Source organism: Rousettus aegyptiacus, unplaced genomic scaffold (genome assembly GCF_014176215.1).
Source record: "Rousettus aegyptiacus isolate mRouAeg1 unplaced genomic scaffold, mRouAeg1.p scaffold_m13_p_6, whole genome shotgun sequence".
Classification (NCBI taxonomy): Eukaryota; Metazoa; Chordata; class Mammalia; order Chiroptera; family Pteropodidae; genus Rousettus; species Rousettus aegyptiacus.
In genome coordinates, this window is record NW_023416309.1 from 78,794,857 (window position 1) to 78,816,918 (window position 22,062).

Sequence of the window (22,062 nt, forward strand, 5' to 3'; positions counted from 1 at the left end):
AACTCAGGGAGGAGGAGGGAAGGCTAGATTCCTTATCTCTGAGGCTTATCTGAAGCAATGGCTATGCAGGATCCTGCCTCCTCTTCCTGGAGCCCTTCGGCCACAGGCCAGGCCTCCCAGCTGGTCCCTCTCTCCTTCCCTTGCTCTTGCCTCATCCCAAGAAAGAACCAATCAGGAGCCCAGGGTGAACAAGTTGAGGGGGAGAGGAGGGGCCCCAGCCTCACAGTTTTTGCCTTTGGGGTATGAGCTGTTCGAAAGGCAGGCAAGGAGGGAGTGTCTTGAGCCCTAAATCTGTTGTTATCTCTGCCCTGACAAACGGAAATTCAAGTTAGGCCCAATGACAGATGAGAACTGCAAGTTGGAATCTCAGAGTGGCAGGCTTCTGATGAGGACATGTACCTCCCCTCTCCTCAGGGAAAGGGTGTGTTGACAGAGACAAACAGGCTCTAACCTGTATTCTCTCCCAGCACCACACAGGAGAAAATGATAGTATCAGCTAACACTCTGGCTGAGTACTAAGAGTTTCATACAGACTTATATATAATCCTCACAACAACCTCATGAACAGAATATACAGTAAGTCCTCAATGTCATCGATAGGTTCTGCGACTTTAAGTGAAACCAATTTTACCATCGGCTAATTGATATCAACAAGAATTAAGTTTCTCATCTCATCAACATTATAATGAGGACCTGCTGTACTATTATTAGTATACCCAGTGTGCGTAAGAGGAAAATGAGGCACGAAGTTTCATTAATCTGCTGAGGGCCTAAAGCCAGTAAGTGGTCAAGGCGGGATTCAGAGCCAGGCCCTCTGGTTCCTTTGTTTGAACGTCTTTCAAATATTCATCCTTTCAGTAATAACAACTACGCCCCCTTGTTTTGGCACAGTAACTCATAGTTTATAAGGTGTATTTCACGTGTGTCTGACTAGTCATCTGCCTGTCCTCCTTCCTTCAGCGTATAAGCACCTGGCATTATACTAGGTTCCAAAAAGGATCACCTGGTCTTCTCAATCCCGTGAAGAAGAGAGAGAAGATAATGGTTATTATTTTCATCTTCATATGAGGAAATTGAGGTTCAAGGAGTTATATGTGGCTTGCCCAAAGCCAATGGTTTTCAAACCCTACCACACGTAAGAAATAATATGGACCAGTACATACACAAAAATACAACAAACCGAAGTTTCATGAAACAGTACTTAATATGTGTGATACATACCGATATTTTCTTTCTCATTTGTTTTTAAATGCTGGTTCAACCTACCACGTTGATTTCATAACCCACTAACGATCAAGATGCACAGTTTGTAAAACAGTGCAACAAGTCTACTATTCATGGCAATCAAGTCTTGACTCCTTCTGAGCCCAGACTGGAGTCCTTGCTTACCTACCATACTGTTCCTGCCTTGAAAAACATTACTGTACCTTCCAATAAACTCCCAGCAAGATACGCCATAGACTCAACACAGTTTGGTGTGTTGCAAAGTATCTGCACATTTCAATAGCTATTCCTTGGCTAATAAATCCCCTATCCCCTAGGACACTGGGCGACAACATTGTGTAAGTATGCAAATGTGTATCTCACGATTCCTGTAAGAATTAGTTTCTACTGACCTACATCTACATTTCTTATACCTCCTTTATATCATCATCTTATGTCTCAGACTGCAAATCACCTAGGGAGAGAACTTCACAAGCCATGATCACTGTGCATAATCTCCAGACCCATCAAATAAAGGCAAAAATGTCTTACATCTGTATAGGACTTCCTTCTAAAAATATTTTAATAGTATTCTCCTCCCAGTCTGATTCTTACAACAATGTCTCCATCTTGGAGAGGAAACTGAGGCACCTTCACAGACAGCTGGGGTTGGTCTGATACCTCAGAACTGTGGCATGTCTTCAAGCAGCACAGACAGCCTCCCACCTCACACTTCCTGCCACAGTGCCTTGGGATGGTGCAAACGGTTCCAGGAAGAAGGAAGGACCACAACCAGGAATGACAAAGAGGTCTCAACTTGATTGACAGAGACTCCCAGAGCTCAGTGTGGAGGCAATGGCTAGTTCCCCACCGAGGACAGATCCATAAGTAATGCTGACGCCATGGTCACAGGTGATAAAGTGTTTGTCACCCCCAACCTGGTTGTGCTGCTTCTCCTGCCTTTCCCAGGACAGTCAACAAAGAGTTGGCGCTGAGAGGCACAGTCCCTTTTTGGCAATGACCCTGGCTGCCTGATGCCAAGCTGTAAGCAGAGCAGTACCACAGAGTGCATGGACCAGAAGACTGGTCCAGGCCCTCCTTCCTTTCAAACTCCAAAAGCAGTTTTAGATCATGACACTGTCTGACAGGAAGGCCAGAGGCCTCAGAGCATATACTCACCAGCAACAGGGCTTCCAGCTGGTTAATGTAGATCTCTTCACTGGCCAGAAACCCTGAAAGGACCAACTTCCTCATCTCCAGGCCCTTCCCTGCTTCCACCTGTATGAAAGCAAACCAAAAGCCAACAGCTCGTGAGAAAGCAGGCCAGAATTCTGAGTGGCCAGTTTTCTTGCTTTTTATCTTTTCTTTAACTAACATTTTTGAAGGGGATAAAAGCCAAATATACTTATTACAGAAGATCTGGCAAATACAGAAATATAAAAGGTAAAGCAATCACCCATATTCCTACTGCTAACATCTTGCTTTCCCTCCCAACTCTTTTTCACATTCCTTTATTTTATACCAGTTCATCCATCCATCTACCCACCCACCTACTCAATCTTATAGTGAACAAGATAATAAAGGACCTAGCCTCATGTGTGAGGGCAATTTAATGGAGGAACAAAGTTAAGAAGAGAAATCAGAGTCATTAGAGAGGCAGGGCATGGTCACATCAGAGGGCACAGCAGGAGCCAGAGGAGGCTCCCAGAGGAAGTAATGTATAAACTGAGAGTAGGGCAGAAAGAACGAGATGAAAGTGGTCATGGGAACCCCAGCCATGTGGCCTTCTAGCTATACCACTGACTATATCTTCCTGTCCCTGAGGGGCTCAATCCCACAATGGAAAGGGATAACTGTGGGGCCCTCACCCTTACCCCTCGCACCCTACCCACAAGCATTTCCTGACTGCCTCACTGTATAATGCCAGATCCCAACTGGCCTCCTCCCACCTCTCATCTCTCCGCTGTGGCGAAGGCCTTGATTAGCCTTGCTGATCTCTTACCAAGACTCTTCCCTTCTGTTCCACCCAACCCCTCTGTTGTTGTCGAGACCCACAACATCCCACTCTGCAGCCTGATTCTTCTAACTGACCTCTGCCTCTCTCCTCGCCCTCTGCTCCACACGCCAAAGCCAGATTAATCTTGAGAATGCCACCTTTCACCTGATACTGCCAAGGTCATAATAGCAATAGAGCAAAATGTGATTATCTGGGGATTCAGTTAGGCTATTTGTTCATTTATTTATTCATTCAACAAATATTTACTGAATGGCCACCTGACCCTGTAGATACAACAGAAAAAAAGGATACAGTAGTCTCTACTCTCATGTGGCTTATAATCTAGTGGAAGAAAAAGACGTTAAAAAAAAAAACACAAATATAAATTGTGATATGGGGGAGTCCAGTCTATCCTTTACACCTTCAGTGGCTCCTAGTGCCTCTCCCTACCCTTTTAATCTCCTCACAGCCATTAGATCTTTGTCTTTCTAATATGCCAGGAATGTTTCGGGCTCCAAACTTTGGTTCTTGTTATCCCTGCAACCTAAAATGCCTTCTCCCACCCTAGCTCTTCTCCTGTCTGAATCTTACCTCTCCTTGCAGGCGCAGCTGAAGTCTCTGGCCTGCGGTGTCAGCTCTCACAGGACTCTGCGGCACTGCCCCTCAAACCCGACATGTGCCCTGTCTTGTTACCTGCCCGGTGATTTCGCAGGGCCTTTGAAGCACCTGCATCACACTCCTGTGTACTTCTCTAAAGCCCAGCACCACGTGATACCCCTAACATGTGGGTAGCTAACATTAATTAAGCCTTGTTAAGTCCTTTCCACTCTCTCACTTAGCCCTGAAATGCCTCATTGAGGTGGGTGCTATAAACAAATGGAAACAAACAAGAATTAAAAGAGGGAAGGGACTAGCCCAGGGTCACAAAGCTAGGAAGTGGCAGAGCTAGGATTCCTCTCCAGTCTTTGAACACCAAATTCCATGCTCTTCCACTGCTCTGATCATTTCCTCTCTCGAGTTCCCTTTTCAAACATCAGCTGTTTACCTGGAATCTCAAACAGATTCCTCTCCAGGCATCAAATGCACACCCCAAGCATAGACTGGGAGAGCGTATGACGCCATCAGAAATTTTCCAAGCCCTGAGAAGAGTGGCTTTCCCCTAGCTGCTTTCCCTGCCCCAGCACTCGGTTCTCATAAGCTTTCCCACCCTTTCCTGGGAACTTCATCCTTGGCCTTTCATTACCAAGCCAGTTAGTAGATCTGTGTTGCAGGCTGCTGCTCCCCCACCCAGCCCCCTGCCAAGTCTCTAAACCAGTATCTGACCCTGTGATACAAGGACAATGTCTTGCCAAAGAGGTCCACATCTTAATCCTTCAAACCTGTGAATATGTTCTCTTATATGGCAAAAGAGACTTTGCCAATATGACTAAGTTAAAGATTTTTAGATGGGAAGATTATCCGGGACTATGCATGTGGACCCTATGTATCACCAAGGTCCTATGAGAGGGAGGCAAGAGGGTCGGAGAAAAGGTGATGTGACCACAGAAAGGGAGGGGGACAGGGAGAGATTGATTGCAAGATTGGAAGATGCTGCACTTCTAACTTTGAAGACAGAGGATGGGGCCATGAGCCAAGGAATAGAGGAGGCCTCTAGAAGCTGGAAAAGGCAAGGAAACAGATTCTCTTCCCTAGAGCTTCCAGAAGGAAATGCAGCCCTGGTGACCTTTGTAGACTTGTCCGTAAGTGAATAAATGTTGTGTTGTTTTAAGCCACTAAATGTGTGGTAATTTGTTTCAGCAGCATTAGGAAACGGGTATGGACGCCAAGCTTTAGAGGACAACAGTTACTTACTGATAGCTTTACAAGAACCCGGCACTGTTCTAAGCACTTTCTATGGATTAATTCACTGGAATCCCACAATCTGGAAGGTGTTATCATGATTTCCTGAGTCACAGAGAGCAGAAATGGCCAGCTACCTGAAGCCGTCTGCATTACAGATGGACAGCATGCCTTCCCAGGAAGATCAGAGCTCAGAGCAGGGCCCCTCACGGCTACTCAAAGAGACCTCCCTGCACATCACACAAATGCTGCTGCTTCCCCAGGTGACAAATGGGAACTCACCCTCCCTGTTGGGGTCAATGCTCCCCTGTTGTGACCCCTTCTCCTGCTATTCCCTGCAACCAAGGATTTGCCTGAGGACCTAGAAGTCACTTGGGGCACACGCTGCTTAACTGTAGAGCCGGTCGGACTAGGACCAGGGTGAAGGCCTGGTGATTTGCAGCTCCCTCCAGCCCCTCATCCACCTGCCATGAGCACCGACCGCTGTGTCAGCCCATTTCAGCAAGACCCTCTCCTCGAGAGACTCCCAACTCAGAGTCCAATCTTGAAAGGGCTCCCCAAAAGGCAATAATGAGTCATCCCCAAGATTCTCCGCCACTCAAGACCACAGTCGCTGTTTTGGCTGGCATGAGGGTGGAAGTGACGTGAAAGGAAGTGAAATTAAATTCTGTCATTTTACCATAGGAGGCCTGTTCTTAGTTACCACCAAAAATCTCTTCTATCTTTGCTGTCTTCAGACTCCATATGTTCCTAGTGTAGAATTATCTGGAAATTCACAATTGTTTCTTGACTCCTTATGGAGCTATTCTTATCATTTATTATCATAAATGTCAGGGCTCAACATTCATTCATTCACTCCTCATTAGGTGCCAGGCCCTGGGAAGACAAGTGAGGGAGACAGTCTCTGCCCCCAAAGAGCCCTCCACATGCCCAGAATCCCCAGTGAGTTCTCCAAGGGTTCAGGGTCCCACAGCCCATGCCATGCTCCTTGCTAGTCCCCAAGCACAGGAAAGCTGCCTTCTCAGTGACACTGTCCCACTTTCTCCCCAAGTGGAGATTATGAAACGCAGCTGCTGTGGGTTCATTCATTCCTAGCATTTTACACAATCTGCCAGGCTGAAAGTCTGTCAGCTTGAGGTCCCCAAATCCAAGAGGTTAGGTCGCTTTGGTAGGGATACTATCTACAAGGAAGGCTTAGCCAGCTCTGGCTGGTCTACTACAGTAGGGCTAAATAAAGCCTCCAACGTTTGGTTCTAGGCCAAGCCAAGACACAATCTATCCAAGAGCTTTGCTTTCCTCCAAGACAACAATGAGGACTGAACAGGCTGTGCTGCCTGTGATTCAGAGCCTTAGGCCAAGCGGCTCCACCGACAGCAGAATTCAGCTCACGGGCCACATCAGTTTGCCAGGAGCATACTATTGGGGTCTGCTCAGGGTAGATGCCACTGGGTCTAGGGGCTGTGTCCATGCCAAGCATCATCCTCAAGTCAGCTGGTGCCTCCCTGAGTTGAGACAATGCAGGGACATTAAGCTACTCCTCTTTTCACCGCTAGGCACCAGGGATGTATCTTTCAGCTAATTCCTTAGCAAAATATAGAGCCGAAAGAACAGGGGCAACTGCTGGGGTACAAAGCCCAAATTCTAGCTGCCCCACTCTGCTGAAGAATGGATTCCTGTATTCTGGGCTCCCGGCTGTCTGAAGCTTCAGGCAGGTCCCATGCATGGCATTTAGCAGTGTTTCCAAACTTCAGTTGTTCACATCCCAACTTTGCAGTTTTGTCATACTCATATACCACCTACACTACTATTTACTTAATATTGTTCTTAACAACAACTGACTTCTTAAAAACACAGCCAATCCCAGGTATGACATTTGAAATCATTGCAAAGATGTACAAATCATATATTTTATAATATACATTAAAAGATATACCTAACTATTAAAGTACAAAATATATATCCAGGTGCTACCTAAAAATCACCTCTCAAATCATCACATATGTGGTTCCCGCTTTGGGAAAACACCCAAATGGGGGACACAGGCATGACCATCACTGCTTTTGGAGGGAGAATGGAACAGGTGACAGAAATATAGGCATTCCAGACAATCCATTAAAAACCGGCACAGAGTAACACCTGAAGGGTTGATGTGCATTACAAATGGATTTTTATTCCTAACAAATGATTTCCCTTAAATAGCAGCTTTTATATTGCAAGGTCCCTATCGGCCCTATGTATCTTAAATAGAATTGTATGAAAGACTTTTGGAAAGTATACAGTACTTTGCAGATGGGAGGTGTTGCTGCTATTGGTATCGTGTTATTACTAGTTTATTGATTATTAACTTCTCAAAGGGAAGTACGGGTTGAAGGACACGGCAAGCTCCAGTGCCAGCTCTGGAGAAAACCACTGTCATCTTCACATCTGTCCCCCAGGAAGACGAAGCATCTCAGAAATTACACTGAAAACCAGATTGATTTATAGGACTGGCATCTGGACACAGACTCTGGGACACAATGACTGTTTAAGGTAAGTACTCTTGAAGTAAAGTAATAGCAGAGAAAAACTGTCTTGGATTCCTACCAGCTGCTGAGAAGAGTAATTTGCAAGAGTGTGCCAAGACCAGCCACAGCCCAGGGCAGGAGCACACCCTCCAGAAATGCCCCTTGACCACACACAGGCACACACACATGTGCACGTGCACACACATGCATCCAGTCAGCCCTGATTCAACCAGAAGTGGTCTCTCTCTCCTCCTCTGAACTTAGTCCCCTTTTATCAGAACCCTTCTCGTGACCCTGACTACTTTCTTGTTATATTCCTATTATCTGTGCACTTGCCCCCTTGCCCTGAACTGTCAGCTCTTTGTGAGAAAGGACCATCTCATCTCCTCTCATCTCCTCTCCCGTGCCAGGCAGAGTGCTTTGAATAGAACACAACCTGATTGTCTGCTGACTGAATAAACGAGCTTTCTTACCACCTCTCTGCAACCACCCTGTTTGTCTTCTCCCTCTACAGCTGGCCAAGCCTGGGAGAGGAAAAAGGCATCCTAGAGGTGTTCGGTGTGAGAAAGGGGGCCTGTAATTCCCCAACACTCAGAAAAGTTCCCCTCCCCTGACACTGGAGACAAGTCCAGAAACACTGAGGCAGTAAGGTAAAGGGGAAGACTCACAGGGACCTGGGGAGGAGCAGCATTTTTAGGGGTGATATGTCACCAGGACCCCTTGACATCCATGTGCTGCCTTCTTAGAACACCTGAGATGGAACAAGGCAGGGACATGGTAAACCCTCTGCAGGCCCCATTCCACGAATTCACTGGGCACCAGTCAAGCACCAAGCACTGTGCAGCATTCCGCAATGAAAACAACATGGCAGCATTCCACAATGAATACAACGTGGCCCCTGCCCTCAGAAAGACTAGGATATACTCGAGGAGGTAGACATCTAGAGTTCCAAGCAGAGTGAAATATGGGCTAAGACCAAGGTATAAGCCAGAGTCCAGAGTAAGGGTGAATTCACACAGCAGCATATGAGCAGGACCCCATCCTCTGCTAGGAAGGGTTCCTCAGAGAATGCCCATTAGGAACCCCACATACTTCCGTGGCACACACTACTGAGCTCCCAGCCAATCCCTTGGCCTGCAATCTATTTTTAGTTCTACTAGCTCCTCCTCAGAACCACACTGTAGCGTGGGTGGGGCAGGGCTATGCTCCCCACCTTACAGGAGAGACACAGAGGCCCAGGGAAGCTCAGTGACCGCCTCCTGCCCACAGCAATGCTCTGTGCACAAGCCCGCTGGGGTGCCTGGGCAGACAGGCCTGGGGCCCATAGATGAGTGCTCTGTTAGGCAGCCTGGCTTGCAGTCTACAAACTCCCTGCCATAATTTCTAACTAGCCCTCCCTTCTGGCCACAGAACAGAAAAGAGGTGAGAAAAAAACTAAGGTTAGAACTCTTAGAAGTGAGCTTAGGAGAAAGAAAGGAAGACAGGTTTGGTGTGCCGTTCCTTAGGCAGCACTAGTGTGGTTTTAAGGGGAAACCCGGCCCCTGGGCAGGAGGTGAAGAGAAGGGAAGGGATTGAAGCCACTCCCCTCCTGCTCTACCTTCAAGGAGACTTCTCTGACAGGACAGGGGTATTGCTGTTAAGAGTGCCCACTGCCCCAGAGTGGGTGGGCTGGGGGTCGGCAGATTCTTCCTGCCTATGCCCGGCCTAGGAAAAGTGTCTACCCACATGGCTCCTGCCTCAAAGCCAGCTATCACCTCCCCCTCTTCAGTGGATCCAATGCTTTTCCTTCAAGGAAGCTCAGTGACCTCTGATTCGCTCTCTCCCCAAATGTTCTCTTGCCTTAGCCCAGATTCACCAAGTCTCATTGCTAAGAAAAGAGTGGCCCCCTTGGCCTGAACTTCATAAGTGCACTTATCCCACTGTTACCATGGAAACAATGAATTATAGCCTCCTGGTTTCAAGTCAGCTCCTCTGGGGCAGCAGTCTCACACCACCGAGGTGCCCACCAGGTGACTCATGTCACTGCCAGAGAAAGCCCCCAGCACAGCTGGCCTGGGGAAAGCCAACAGTCACTCCCCCTGAGAACAACTGGTCCAGGGGAGGAGGCAGGCACAGCCCTTTTCCCTCAGGAACAGCTGCCAGAGAGCACAGCCCCTCACGTCCCCTCGCAGTAATGCGACAGCCTCTCTCAGACTGAGAGAGGTTTGTGCACCAATCAGCCATTTCTGCTCGCACACAGCTTCACACAGTTTCTGCAGTAGAGAGCTGATTGCCCTGCCCCCTCCCCCGACAAGCATCCAGGGCGTGTCACATTCCCACCTTCACGGCCACCAAGAAGGGGGACCCTGAGCCAGGGCTGGTCGGGGTTCCCAGCTCGCATTCCTCCAGAAGAAACACATCTTCATCCTCTAGAACCTTGTCCAAAAAGCCTATTGCCTCCTCTTCCTCTTCCATTGCAGCCCGAGCCGCGGAGGGCAAACAGGAAGCAGGGTCCACGCAGCAGCAGCAGCAGCAGCAGCAGCAGCCGTTGCCGCCGCCGCCCGGGAGGGAGGCAGGCGGGCAGGGAGGGGAAGAGCGTGCAGGGCAGGCCTAAACCAGCATGCCGGCCTCCCCGGAGTCGGTCCTGGCACCTTGCCACCGGCTCCCGATGAAAGGCTCCATTATGAACCTTTTCCTGCGGCCGCTTCCCGGACCTTCTGAGCGCCGGGCTGCGGGCCCGCCCCGCGCGCGTCCCCGCCTTGAGAAAGGGGAAGCGGGTTCTCCAGGGCAGCCCCGCAGGCCTCGGCCGCCTCTCTGCGGAGCTCCGCGCCGCCGCTGCCGCTGCCGCCGCCTTGATGTCAGGGCTGTCAGTGGAGGAAGGCGCGCGCGGGCGGAGCAGGGAGCAAGAGGCGCCCCTGCGCGGCCACCGGGCCCTTCCTGCTGTGTGCGCGGGCCGGGCGCAGGCGGGGCACCGCGCTCCTGGGCCGCCGCTCCCGAGGTCGGTCCCGGCGCCCCGCCACCGCCGACCCCGGCGATCCCGCCCTTTATAGGCTCCGAGGTTCGCGTTTGCTATTAATACACAGGAAATGCACGACTTCGCTTGCGAGGTGGAGCCCTTCCCTCTCTGTGGTCACCCGGCCAGCCGGCTGGCGAAGGCTTCTGGAGCGCGGAGGAGGGGCGAGGAGGCCGCAAACGGGCCGGTCGCAGGGGGAGGTCTGCTTCCCAGAGACAGGCTTTATTTACAGCCCCTCTCCAGAGCCCGGCAAGCCTGCAGGGGGAGGAGCGGAGGAGCAGCTGCCTACACAGCCTCGCGGACGACCAGGGCCAACCTTTGTGTCACCTTGGGATCCCCGCGAACCTGAGTCTCCTTCTCACCTCTGCCTCAGGTCCTGACACTTTACAGAGGGGAGGCCAAGGCCTGGTGAGAAACCAGTTTCCAGTCCCCAAGGCTTTGTGCAAAGAAGGCCTGACCTGCTTCCCCACAACAGCACGCTGCCGGCCAAGGGCTGCAGCAGAACCACCGTGGACAGCTGGAGGTTCCACATTTCCTACTCACAGATGCTGCAGAGATAAGCAATACTATCTCCCTGGGGCTCTTTTCTCTCAAGAGGGTCTGCAGCCCAGTACAGCCAACTCCACAGGAGAGGGTGCCCATGACCCAGGACAAGGAGCAGGACCAGCCCTGCCCACCCCCAGCCTGCTTCCCTTGGCTGCTTAAACAGTTATGAATCTGAATCCATCCAGAGGGTGAAGGGCACATTCTGGTTCACTAGCCTGGATCCAGAGATGTACATCCCACCCACTCTCACGGGAGAGGGGGACTTGGGAAAGCACCCAGAAAAGCGCTCTACAATACGACACCTAGGGCAAAGGTTGCAAACCCCAGCACCCATGGTGGTGCAGATAAGATCAATCAGTGAAGTGAGCCCGGTGAGGACTGGGTGAACTGAAGAAACCACCACTCAGCTCCAGCTGCCAGCTGCCAGGGGCATTGCAGGGTCAAGGTTTTCCCATCCTGGATTGTTCAAGAGAAGCTGGAAATCTGAATTATTAGGTGATAGCTCTCTATTTTAAAATGATGGCAGTTAAATTAATTTAAAAAAAAAAAACATGGTGAGGTCTAAATAAAATGCATCTGGGTACTGAATTAGGCCCACAGACAAGGTTGCTGCCTTCTTGCAGCTGGTTGTTTCTTTGAGGGAAAGTTGGGAGTAATGTGGGGGTGGAGAGTGGGGGGGGGTTCCCCTGAATAGCCCCTCTATCCCTTTTCCTCATTGGACCTGGCATCTGGGAATCAAATTCAGCTTCACATGCTATCAGCCCATCACTTATCTTTATAAACCTGTATAATATGTGCCACCATCTAGATAGATCAAGTGAAAACTCAGGATTCCAAGTGGTAAGCCCTGAATCTCCAGCCCCTCTCAAGCCAACTTTCCCCTCCCCGCCCACCTCCCCCCCCCCAACCATATTTCTAGCCAGGGATTCCCTTGAAATCTTCCTGATGCTTCTAGCTCACAATTCTCCCAGTACAGTTACCAGGACTAGCGAACTGTGGCTCTTAGTGATATAGCCCTATCAGTTTCTCGTGTGTCTACCACCAGCCTCCTAATACACGTCACATCCCCTGTCAGGTGGCAAACCTGTGGCCACAGGGAGAAGAGTCAAATTCTTTGGAACTCATTTGGAAATTAGTTCCAAGGAGAGTCAAATGTGTACCATCCTTGGCCCACCTGGTGTCATAGCCTCTCCTTTCCAAGGGGCACCTCAGCTGAAAACAGAGTCCTTGGCTGAGCCTTCAAGATGGGTGGAGGGTTGAGGAGCAGAGAGGAGGGAAAAGGAGAATGGACATGGTTTCTTATCCCAACTCCCCCAAAGTCTGTGGATGTTGTAAGTTCTAGGTGGGGCTCCTGCCATTCTATTAAGCAGAGAACCTATCCTTACCAGTGACGGTATCACCAAAATGGAAATACAGGTATTTAGGGTAGGCTCTCTGGGGCCTCAGGGCTGACAGGGTTCCACAGCGGCACACCCCACCTCATAACCCACCCTCTCCCTCAGTCCTTGGTTTTCCCCTGTCCCTGCCCTAGCTGGGTTATAAATAGCCAGGGCACATCTGAAGGGCCCTTTCAGCTACAATTCCTCATTTGGTTTGGGCGGGCGAGTCTGTTCCCAGGGCTTGGGAACAACCAGGCCTGGCATTCCCCAGCACACAAGTGTGCCAGCCCAAGGCTCAGTGCCACAGTTTCTGTCTCCCATCCTGCAGGATCTCACTGCATGGTATGGGCTACCCCCACGGTCAGACAAGCAGGTGGCATGGGAAAAGGGCCTCAAAGCACAAGGGCCCCTCCTGTGTCCGTTCCCCCACCCAAGGGAGCATGAGGTGCCTTTAGAATTCTTCTAAAGGCTCTCCATTTCCATTCCCTACATTCAGCATGGCAAGACTGAAACTCAAACCCCTAAACTCTAAAACCTCTCAGAAGCTACTCCCTGAATATCCATGGCATCTCTACTCCACCCCATCCCAGTTGGCTGGAAATTCCAGTGAGTAACTAGAATGCCCTTCCATCTCCATCGGGCACACAGACTCCACTCAGAGGCCCTCAGTCCTCCCCCTGGAGGGGAAATGACTCACAAGTCCCAGTGATGCTCCCTCCCTTTCCCCTACAGAGGCCTTGAGCCAGCCCTGGACCTGAGCTTCCCTTCTGTGTCCTCCACACTCTACCTACTTCAGCCTGGTTCCTGATCCTCATCTCCAGAGAAGCGGCCCACTCCAATGGCCCCTAAATGCCTTTTTCCAAAGTCAGAGGCCTCCCCTCTTTACTCTTTGCCTCTGTAGTCTGGATGTTCTTGAATCTCTCAGCTCAGGCTGGTGCTACTTCTGACCACTCTGCTTGAGGCTGGCCCTTTTTTCTCCCGCCTCCTATAAATGTGGAGTCACCCATTGAAGACCCAGACCCAGCCCTCTGCTCTGCCTTTATCCCTTCTCATTTCTAGGCCAATGGTAGCTCTTCACCTTCTATAGCTCCAGCATCTTGCTCAGTTCCAAGTGTGACATCTATGCTGTTAGCTGAATCTCTTCACTTAGAAGTCCCATCAATAGGCCCCCAACTCCACATATCCAGACCGAATGACCCTTCCCCCTCCCGAAGCCAGCTTCCCCTTCTGGCTCTCCACTTCTGTTGTTGGCAGGGCCTCCATTTTGTGCCTCTTCCTTCCCTCAGGCCCCACATCCCTTTTACCTAGTCCCTTTGGTTCTTCCTTCTTTTCCTTTTCTAAAGCCACCACCCCAACCAAGGTTTGCAGCATCTCACACCTACACAACCACAACAACAGTCCATTTTGACTCCTGTTCTTGTCTGTCCATCTATCTGTTCATCATTCGTTCATTCCTACCCAGAGAGAAGGCCTGGCATTACAAATATGCAAATCTGGGAGACATAGCCCTGCCATTAAAGTGCTCTCAACCTTAGAGGGTGAAGGACACATGACCAAACAAAGCAGTGTTCTCATTGATCAACACAGTGGGGACATAGGACAAAGGCAGTAACCCACCCCTGCCTGAGAGAAAAAGCTTTGTAGGAGAGCTGAGTGGCTTCCGAGCAGCGTCTTGAAAGTGGAAGGGTTTCCAGGCAGAAAGGAGAAATGTTTTGTAAAGAACCCCAGGAAGCACGGCTGGAGGACGGAAGAGAAAACGGGCCTGAGATATACTTGGAGAAGTGGCTAGAAGCCCACCTTGGACAGTGAGGGGTGTGGACTCCCCCACACGCAAGGGGCACTGACAAATACCTGACACTCACTAAGCCCACACTCTCAAAGCCACCGATAGTTTACTCTTCTCGACCCCACAGCCTTCTCTCACATTCACTGTCAATCTCCTCATTCCCACACCCATTCACTTAACGAGTATTTATTAGGTGCCTACTGTGCAACAGGCATTGTGCTAGGATTCAGAACACAGCCACAAACAAGACACTACATCCACCTCCCTGGAGCTAACAGTCCTAGGGACTGACCATTGTAAGGCCAGGCAGTGCCAGAGGAGGGGCACAAACTCAGACTGTAGCGCTGAGGTACAACTCTTTCAGAAAGAATAACATGGAAATAACTGTGATTTTAAATGTTCACACCCTCTGACTCAGCAACTCCACTTTAAGGGATTTTTCTGCAAAAACATTTCTACAAGAGCACAGAGATCTATGTACAAGGTGTTCACTGCATGGGTATTTATACCCGTGAAAGACTGGAAACAGCCCAAATGTTTAACAGAAGGGAATCGGTTAAGTGAGTTACGACATATACATAAATGAAATATTGCGTATAGCCACAAAGAAGAATGAGATAGATCTTTAATTACTGATACGTAAAATGTCCACTTATTAAGGAAAGTAAGAGCAAATTGCATAACAGTACAAATAGTATAAAATATGATCCCACTATATACATGTCATGTGGAAAAGTAAGGAGAAACATAAAACCAATTATTAACAGAAGTTCTCTCTGTAGGATGGGACTTTAGGAGACTTTTACTTTCTATATTATATATTTCTATAAAGTTAGAATTTTCAGTGATGTAATTAGGGGAAATAAATACATTAAAAAAAGAAGTGTGATAAGGCTATGATTGGGAAAGTAGAGTGAGCATGAGCTCTGGGAGCACAAGACACAGGCTCATCTGATGCAGCAAAGGGGGAGTCATGGAAGGTTCTCTGGAGGAGGTGACATTAAAACTCATACCTAAAAATGAACATAGATTAGCCAAGCGAGTGGGAGCTGCAAGGCAAACAAGACTGTGTGAGGCAAAAAGAATGAGTTCAGTCTGGGTGGTGAGTGTTCATTCATTCAGTCCACCAACATTTACTGAGTATCTACTGTGCACCAGGAACAGTTCTACGGCGCAAGAATTTACAATGAGCAAATGTTTCGTTACAAGAAGGACAAAGCTTTTTTGTAAAGCTTTCTTTCGAGCTGGTGGGTTGGTAATGAGGCCCCCAGAGGTAGGCAGAAGTCAAGAGGTCAGGGCAGGCAGGGCCTTTACACCAGTGCTAAGGGCTGGATTTTACCATGGGACAAAAGGAAGGCATAGAAGGGTTTTAAGCAGGGAGTGACATGACCATTCTTCAGTGCATCTCTACCACTGACATCAGATTACTCTTTCTAAACATTGCTCACCCTGTGCCCAGCAGAAAGCCAAGTCAGCCCAAACAAGGGCAGTGGGGCTCTTACTGATGACTCAGCTGATCAAACTGTTGACAACAACCTCTGATGCTTGCTGTCTCCTGAAAGGGCCAGGTACAGCCTCACCTCCGGGCCTGTCCTTGGCTTGAAGCCTCTTCTTCCTCTTCTCCGCCTTTGGCAGAGGCTCAAGCTCTACCTCTAAATTTTCTGGAGCTCAGTACACTCTGGGCCAGTGAGAAGTGACTTCAAGGGCCCAGTGTCAGGGACAGGCAGAGTCGGCTACAGCTGCAGATAGAATCGGATTCATCTTCCTGATAACTGTGTTCTTCCTTCTGCCTTATCTTCCTCTATTATAGCAGAAGTCGTTCCAAAAATCTTGTATAGAGTTCAATTACATAAAGCAAATGTTAGCTGTAAGCCAGAGCATGACACTATTTATATAGTAAAATGAATAAACAAAAACAAAAAGAAAAACAAAACCTTTCTTGGATTCCAGATTTGAATCCTTGCTCTGCCTCTTGCCAGCTATGTGACCTTGGGCAAGTCATTCAAACTCCAAGGGCCCCAGTTTCCTCATTTTAAAGATGAGGATAATTAAAGCACCAACTCTCGGGTTGCAGCAAGGACTAGTACATGTAGGGCAGCGCCTGGCAGGTGTCAAGCCCTTGGTAGACACCACCCATGCTCCTCTTCTTTGGTATTGGTGGTAGGGCATGGGGAATACAGAAGCAGGGAGCCCTAGCCTACTCCCAGCTACACCTCCCACCTCTTTCAGTGAACCCAATGCCCCATTCATACCACTTCCCTTTTTTTACATTCCAGAGGTTCTCCCACATTCCAGAACGTACACCTTTATTTGGAATGTCCTTTCTGACCAGTGCCCAGGCAGAACACTATCTACTCTGAGGCTGCCTCCTACAGGCTCCTCTCCCTGATTCCCCCACCTGAGGTCACATGACTCCTCCTTGGATGCTGTACATCCCTCAAGGCTGTTGTGCAGATGGCCTTGAAATAAAGGAATTCCCTCTCTCTCTCTCTCTCTCTCTCTCTCTCTCTCTCTCTCTCTGTGTGTGTGTGTGTGTGTGTGTAGGGAGGTGAGGGGCAACCCTTATACATACAATTCTCCACAGCACCCAGAACCACATCTTGCAAAAAGTGGGTGGTCAGAAATGACCCCAGGAGGCTTACGGGGCCAGGCAAAGGGTCTCCCAAGAAGATAAATCAAAGGTTCAAGTTGAGTCGGTAGTTCCTAGGGGAACTGGTCATGTGATGTGGGCTCCTAGGGCTAAAGGGAACCCAAAAGTCACACAGTCCTACCAAAAAAAGAATCTCCTCTCTACTTCAGTCACCAACCTCTGCTTGAATCCTGGCAAAGACAGGAAGCTCATTACCTGTCCCACTGCAAGACAATTCTAACATATGAAATATTCTCCTTAATATTTATTCAAATCTTATCTAATGGTAACTCTATTCTCATCCTGCCCTCCAGGGCAACACAAGATCATTTTCTTTAATTTAATTGGGTAATACTTTCACAACCTTTAAATGCAATGAATAAGCAGTCCCCTCCCATTCTTGCCCGGATACCCTCCCTAGTGCGTTGCCCTGCTAAGACCTGGTGACTGCTGGCTCCCCCTTTGCCCTAGGGTCCTACTCAGTAGAAACTGGTTTCATAGAAACATCCGCCCCACCTGAATACCTTTACTTATCTTCCCTGGGAGACTGCTCACCTTGCCCCATAAAATTCCTGGGGTCATTGCCATCCACTAAATCTTTTCTGGGCACCTACCTTTTCCCACTTAGTAAATGTCCCCTGAGGAATTGCCTCCCCACCAAGAATCACTGTTCTAGACTCATGTTTCTAACTTCTTTGTAGATCAGTGGTTCTCAACCAGGGGTGATTTTGTTCCCCAGGAGACATTTGGTAATGTCTAGATACATTTTTGATAATCACAACTGGGGTTTGCTACTGGCATCTTGTGAGTAGAGACCAGGGATGCTGCCAAATAACCTATAATACACAGGACGAGCTCCCACAACAAAGAATAATCTAGCCATTTCCAGGGCACAAACCTTGCTCTAGACATACAGTAGAAGTAGAAACCAGGCTCTGAGGAGGGAGGACTGACCAGCACTTACCAGCACTGAATACAGTGGGCCAAGCACCGCTTTCTCTCTATTTCCCAGCACTTCCCTCCTTCCTCAGCTCACAAACCCTGGTGGTGGGTCAGGGCCCACAAGGTGGGCTTAAGGGGAACACCCTTATGGTGCGGCCCAGAGAGAAAAGAGGGAAGATTACGGCCACATGGAAAATGGCCCAAGGTAACTCTAACCCCTCTCCAAGCAACTGGGTCTTTGTGCCCATGGGGGCACCTTCCAGAGGGGCCTTCACCCTGCAAATGCCACTGGGAGCAGCACTTCTGACAGGACTACAGCAGGGACAAGAAAGTCTGAGAGCAGCCAGAGCTAGAGGCTCGTGGAGAGCTGGGTTCACATCCTGAGAGAGATTCGAATTCGACCATCACCTCAGGAGTAGGTCTTCCATGTGGTGCAGACCTAGCGTTGTCACAGTCATTATTTCACTTGGTCCTTGCAGCAGCCCTCAGATAGCAGATATTCATCCTCATTTACAGCTGAGGGGATCGAGACTCTACAGGTTGCCCAAAGTCATACAGCCAGAAGGAGGTAAAATGAGGGTGCTAAGGCTCCTGTCCTGCAGAGGTAGCAGAGCGGTGGTGCCGGCACCCTACCACTGACCAGCTTTGAGACCTTAGTGACCTCATTGCTCCATGGTTTCCATATCTGTAAAATGGGCTCGCAATGGCGCCTACCTACTTCACAAGGTTGTAGCGAGGACTAAACGAGTTAATATTTATAAGCGCTATAAAAGTGTCCAGCGTTTAGTAAGTGCTATGAAAGTGTTACTCTATTTTCTCATTTTTTCCTGCCACACAGGCAGGAAGGTGAGGGTCTGTGTGGCTCTCCAGATAGAAGCAACCAGTCCAAGGTCGACAGGAGCATCATCGTCCACGTGAAAGAAAGCGCTAGTACCCACTAGTAGACAAACTAGATGAAAAGGATGGAAAATTGAGTCTGTGGGCTAAGAGCCAGCCTGCTGATGGGATGTTTTCTGCCCTTCTGCACTCTGGCAGAGCAAAACCACCAAAGGCCACCCAGCCTCTGTCCCCTGGAGGCTCACGTCTGTGTAGCCAAATACCTCAATGTGAGGACCTCAGACTTTCAGGGTACTTGTTTCAGGGGCAATTTAAAACCTGTTGGTGTGATTATGTGGGTCAGCTGGCCTCCCCGTCCCACCCCCAAAGACTCCAGGGTTCCAGGGCAAAGCATTGGCCTGGTCGGGTGCACCCTCATACCCACAGTGCCTAGGACCTGCAGAAGATCAGCAAACCTTCACTGAATAAATGTTACTTTGGAAGCAGCCTGAATGGCAGATGTGAAATACATTAACGAACTACAATCCCAGCAAACTGGCAGGGAAAAGGACACCTAAGGTCAGCCGGGGAAGACCAGCTCCAAGGCAGGTGTAAAAGGGGGATGGGCCAGAGAGGACAGGGAGGGCCAGCTGTGAAGGGGGCTGAGGGCCACCACCAGGGAACTATTTCTCCTTACTTCTTTCTTATCTCCATCTCCACTCAGACAAGCTAAAGAACCCCTCTACCCCTGAGCCTTAGTTTCATCTATAAGTGGTTGGAGTTGGGTGACAATGAGACTCGTGGACTCCCAGCACAGCTCCTGGCATGTAGGAGGAACCAGTTAATCTCTTCTTTGCAGCAGGAACCAAAGATCCAGAAGGGGAGAAATGAGGAGTGGGGCTCCTGAGCCAGAGGTTGGCAACTTGAAGAGAGCATGTCTCTGATTCCACCAGCAGCTGGAAACACCTGAGAGGCATAAAGACCACGAGAGCTACTAACCCACCCAACCCAGGACTCAAACACCCTACGATGAGAGCAGACTAGGATACAATCTCAGATGCTTTCAGCTCTCCATGTTGCTTTTCCATTCATGTAGCAGCAAACTCCTTGTTTTGCAACCTCAAATTCCAAACCCCAAGTCCTCAGAAGGGACCCAGGAAGGGAAGAAGGAGCAACAATTTGCCCCAGCTTCATCCCCTGAGACTGCATTTGCCCTCCCTGCCACCATCCTGGCCATCCCATGTCTTCTTGGTTCAATTCCACAAACACCAGGTGAGCTAGGTGCCCACTGAGGAGCTGCTGACCATCATGCAGATGATCAGGGCAGTAATTGTGTACACTTCCCAGACAGGGAAGGGTTCAGTGATGGGCTTTAAAAGCTTCACAAGGGACGTGGTGTCTGAGTGGACCTGGGAGCACTCCACAGGCTCCAGAGTTAGAAAGACCCAAGTTTAAATCGCTGGCCCCACTGGCTGGTCTTGGGTAAATTAAGTCACTTCTCTGAGCCTCAGTTTCCTCAACTGTAAAATGATGATCACTATACCTACCTCACAGAGTTACAGTTAGCCTTAAATGAGATTCTATGTAAAAGGCTCAGAGCAAGTCTAAGAAGCTGTGATGATGAGGAGGGGGGTGGGATGGACAGAAGGGGGAGGGAGATGAAAAGGACAACAATGGTGATCCTTTCGACGCTCCTTCATCCTTATCTTTCAATTCTCCTCCCAGCTAGAGTTTGAACCTCTCAATTCAGCCTTTTATTAGACACACTTTGACCTCCTCTGGGTATCACAGGAAGTACAGAATGAGCTTGACACTGAGCAGTGCCCACTAACACGTATACAGACTTTACAATTTACAGCGCTCAACTTAATACCATCTCACGGAAGCCTCACCACAACTGTGTGAGGTCAGGAGGGAGGAAATTCTCAGTATCTTCACTTTACAGATGAGCAAACGAGCTCAGAGACGGAGAGTGATACCCCTCAGCTGGAAAGTGGTCGCACTGAGACAACACCCAGATCTTCTCTCTGCCTTGTGGCCCCTTTTTACCGTGCCTCCTGAGAAAGGAGACAGGAGTCTATGGGTTGCGGGAGCAAGCTTTTCTGTAAAACTATGGTCCTGGCAGAGGGATGGGTGCCCCCACTTGCAGCTGAGATTGAAAGTTCCTGCCCTTCCTTCTCAGGTTGAAACCAAGTGCTCAGTTGAACAGAACTGCCAGTGGTGGGCTTTAAAAGCTCCACAAGGGAGCTCTGCTCAGCCTGGGCTTGAAGAGAATGAGGCATCTGCAGGGCAGGGCTTCAAATTTCACCCTGATACCTCGGCCAGGTGGGTGCTGCACAGAAGAGCAAGGCTGTAGGGTGTGTGCTGTAGGGGAGTGAGGAACACATGTCCTGCGAACACCGCAGAGACCTGGCTTCCTCTGGGCTTCCACACCTGGCGGGGCTGATCCAACCCCAGAAAGAAGGTTGTAAAAGCAGATTCAGTCATTGTACAGTAAACATTCACTAGACTGGGTCTTTGCAATGCTCTTGGCTCTCCACCCCTCTAAAAGCTGGTGAGAGAACTCTTGTGCACCCCATTTTCCAAGGACTGAGCATCCACAGTGAGCCAGGCCCAATGCTGCAAACCTCAACTGAGCTATCCAGGTCTGTCCTCTCAAAAACTCTTCAGGTAGTTAGTCCTAGTTAGAGGTGGGAAAACTGAGGCTCAGAGGGGTTATGGCACTTCTTCCAGCGTCTCACAGATAGAGGGAGCCGATGTGTATCTGTCCAAAGCTCATGTTCCTTCAATTCTCTGGGCTGCTGGGAAAATAGGGCTGTAATGGTTAAGTTTATGTGTTAACTTTAATGGGCCACGGGTGTCCAGACATTTGCTGAACATTATTCTGGGTATGTCTGTGAGGATGTTTCTGCGTGAGATTAACATTTGAATCAGTTGAACAATAAAGCAGATTGCCCTCCCCAAAGTGGGCAGGCCCCATCTAATCAGTTGAAGACCTTCATAGAACAAAAAGGCTACTGAGTAAGTGGGAATTCCTCCTGCCTGACTGTTGAGCTGAGACGTGGGTCTTTTTCAGCCTTCAGACTCAGAATGAAGTATCAGTTCTTCTTGGGTCTCACGTATGCTGGCTTTCAGACTGGAACTTACACCACTGGCTCTGCTGGTTCCAGACTCAGAGAGGAACCTCAGCTCTCCTCAGTGTCCAGCTTGCTGACTGCAGTTCTTGGGACTTCTCTATAATTGAGCAAGCCAGTTCTTTAAAATAAATCAATTAATATCTCTCTCATTGCCCCCTCCTCCCCCATTGGTTCTGTTTTTCTGAAAAACCCAGACTAATACAAAGACCAAACCTTGAACTTCCAAGCACAAGTTGGCTGCATTTTGGGGAATGCCAAGCTGCCAGAGGCGAGATATCTGAATATCTAGAACA

General features: G+C 49.3%; 1 protein-coding gene across 5 annotated transcripts in view; it reads right to left on the bottom strand.

Annotated features, from left to right (window-relative positions):
* ABR (ABR activator of RhoGEF and GTPase) overlaps positions 1-22,062 on the bottom strand; it is a 175,162-nt gene that overhangs the window by 69,609 nt on the left and 83,491 nt on the right. For 4 of the 5 annotated variants that reach the window (XM_036223703.1, XM_036223706.1, XM_016138983.2 and 1 more), the window contains exon 3: positions 2,383-2,481. In XM_036223703.1, the coding sequence (XP_036079596.1) occupies positions 2,383-2,481 (99 nt within the window). Of the gene's footprint in view, positions 1-2,382; positions 2,482-9,861; positions 9,997-22,062 lie in introns of those variants that run through there. The other variant, XM_036223705.1, reaches the window with a different exon arrangement.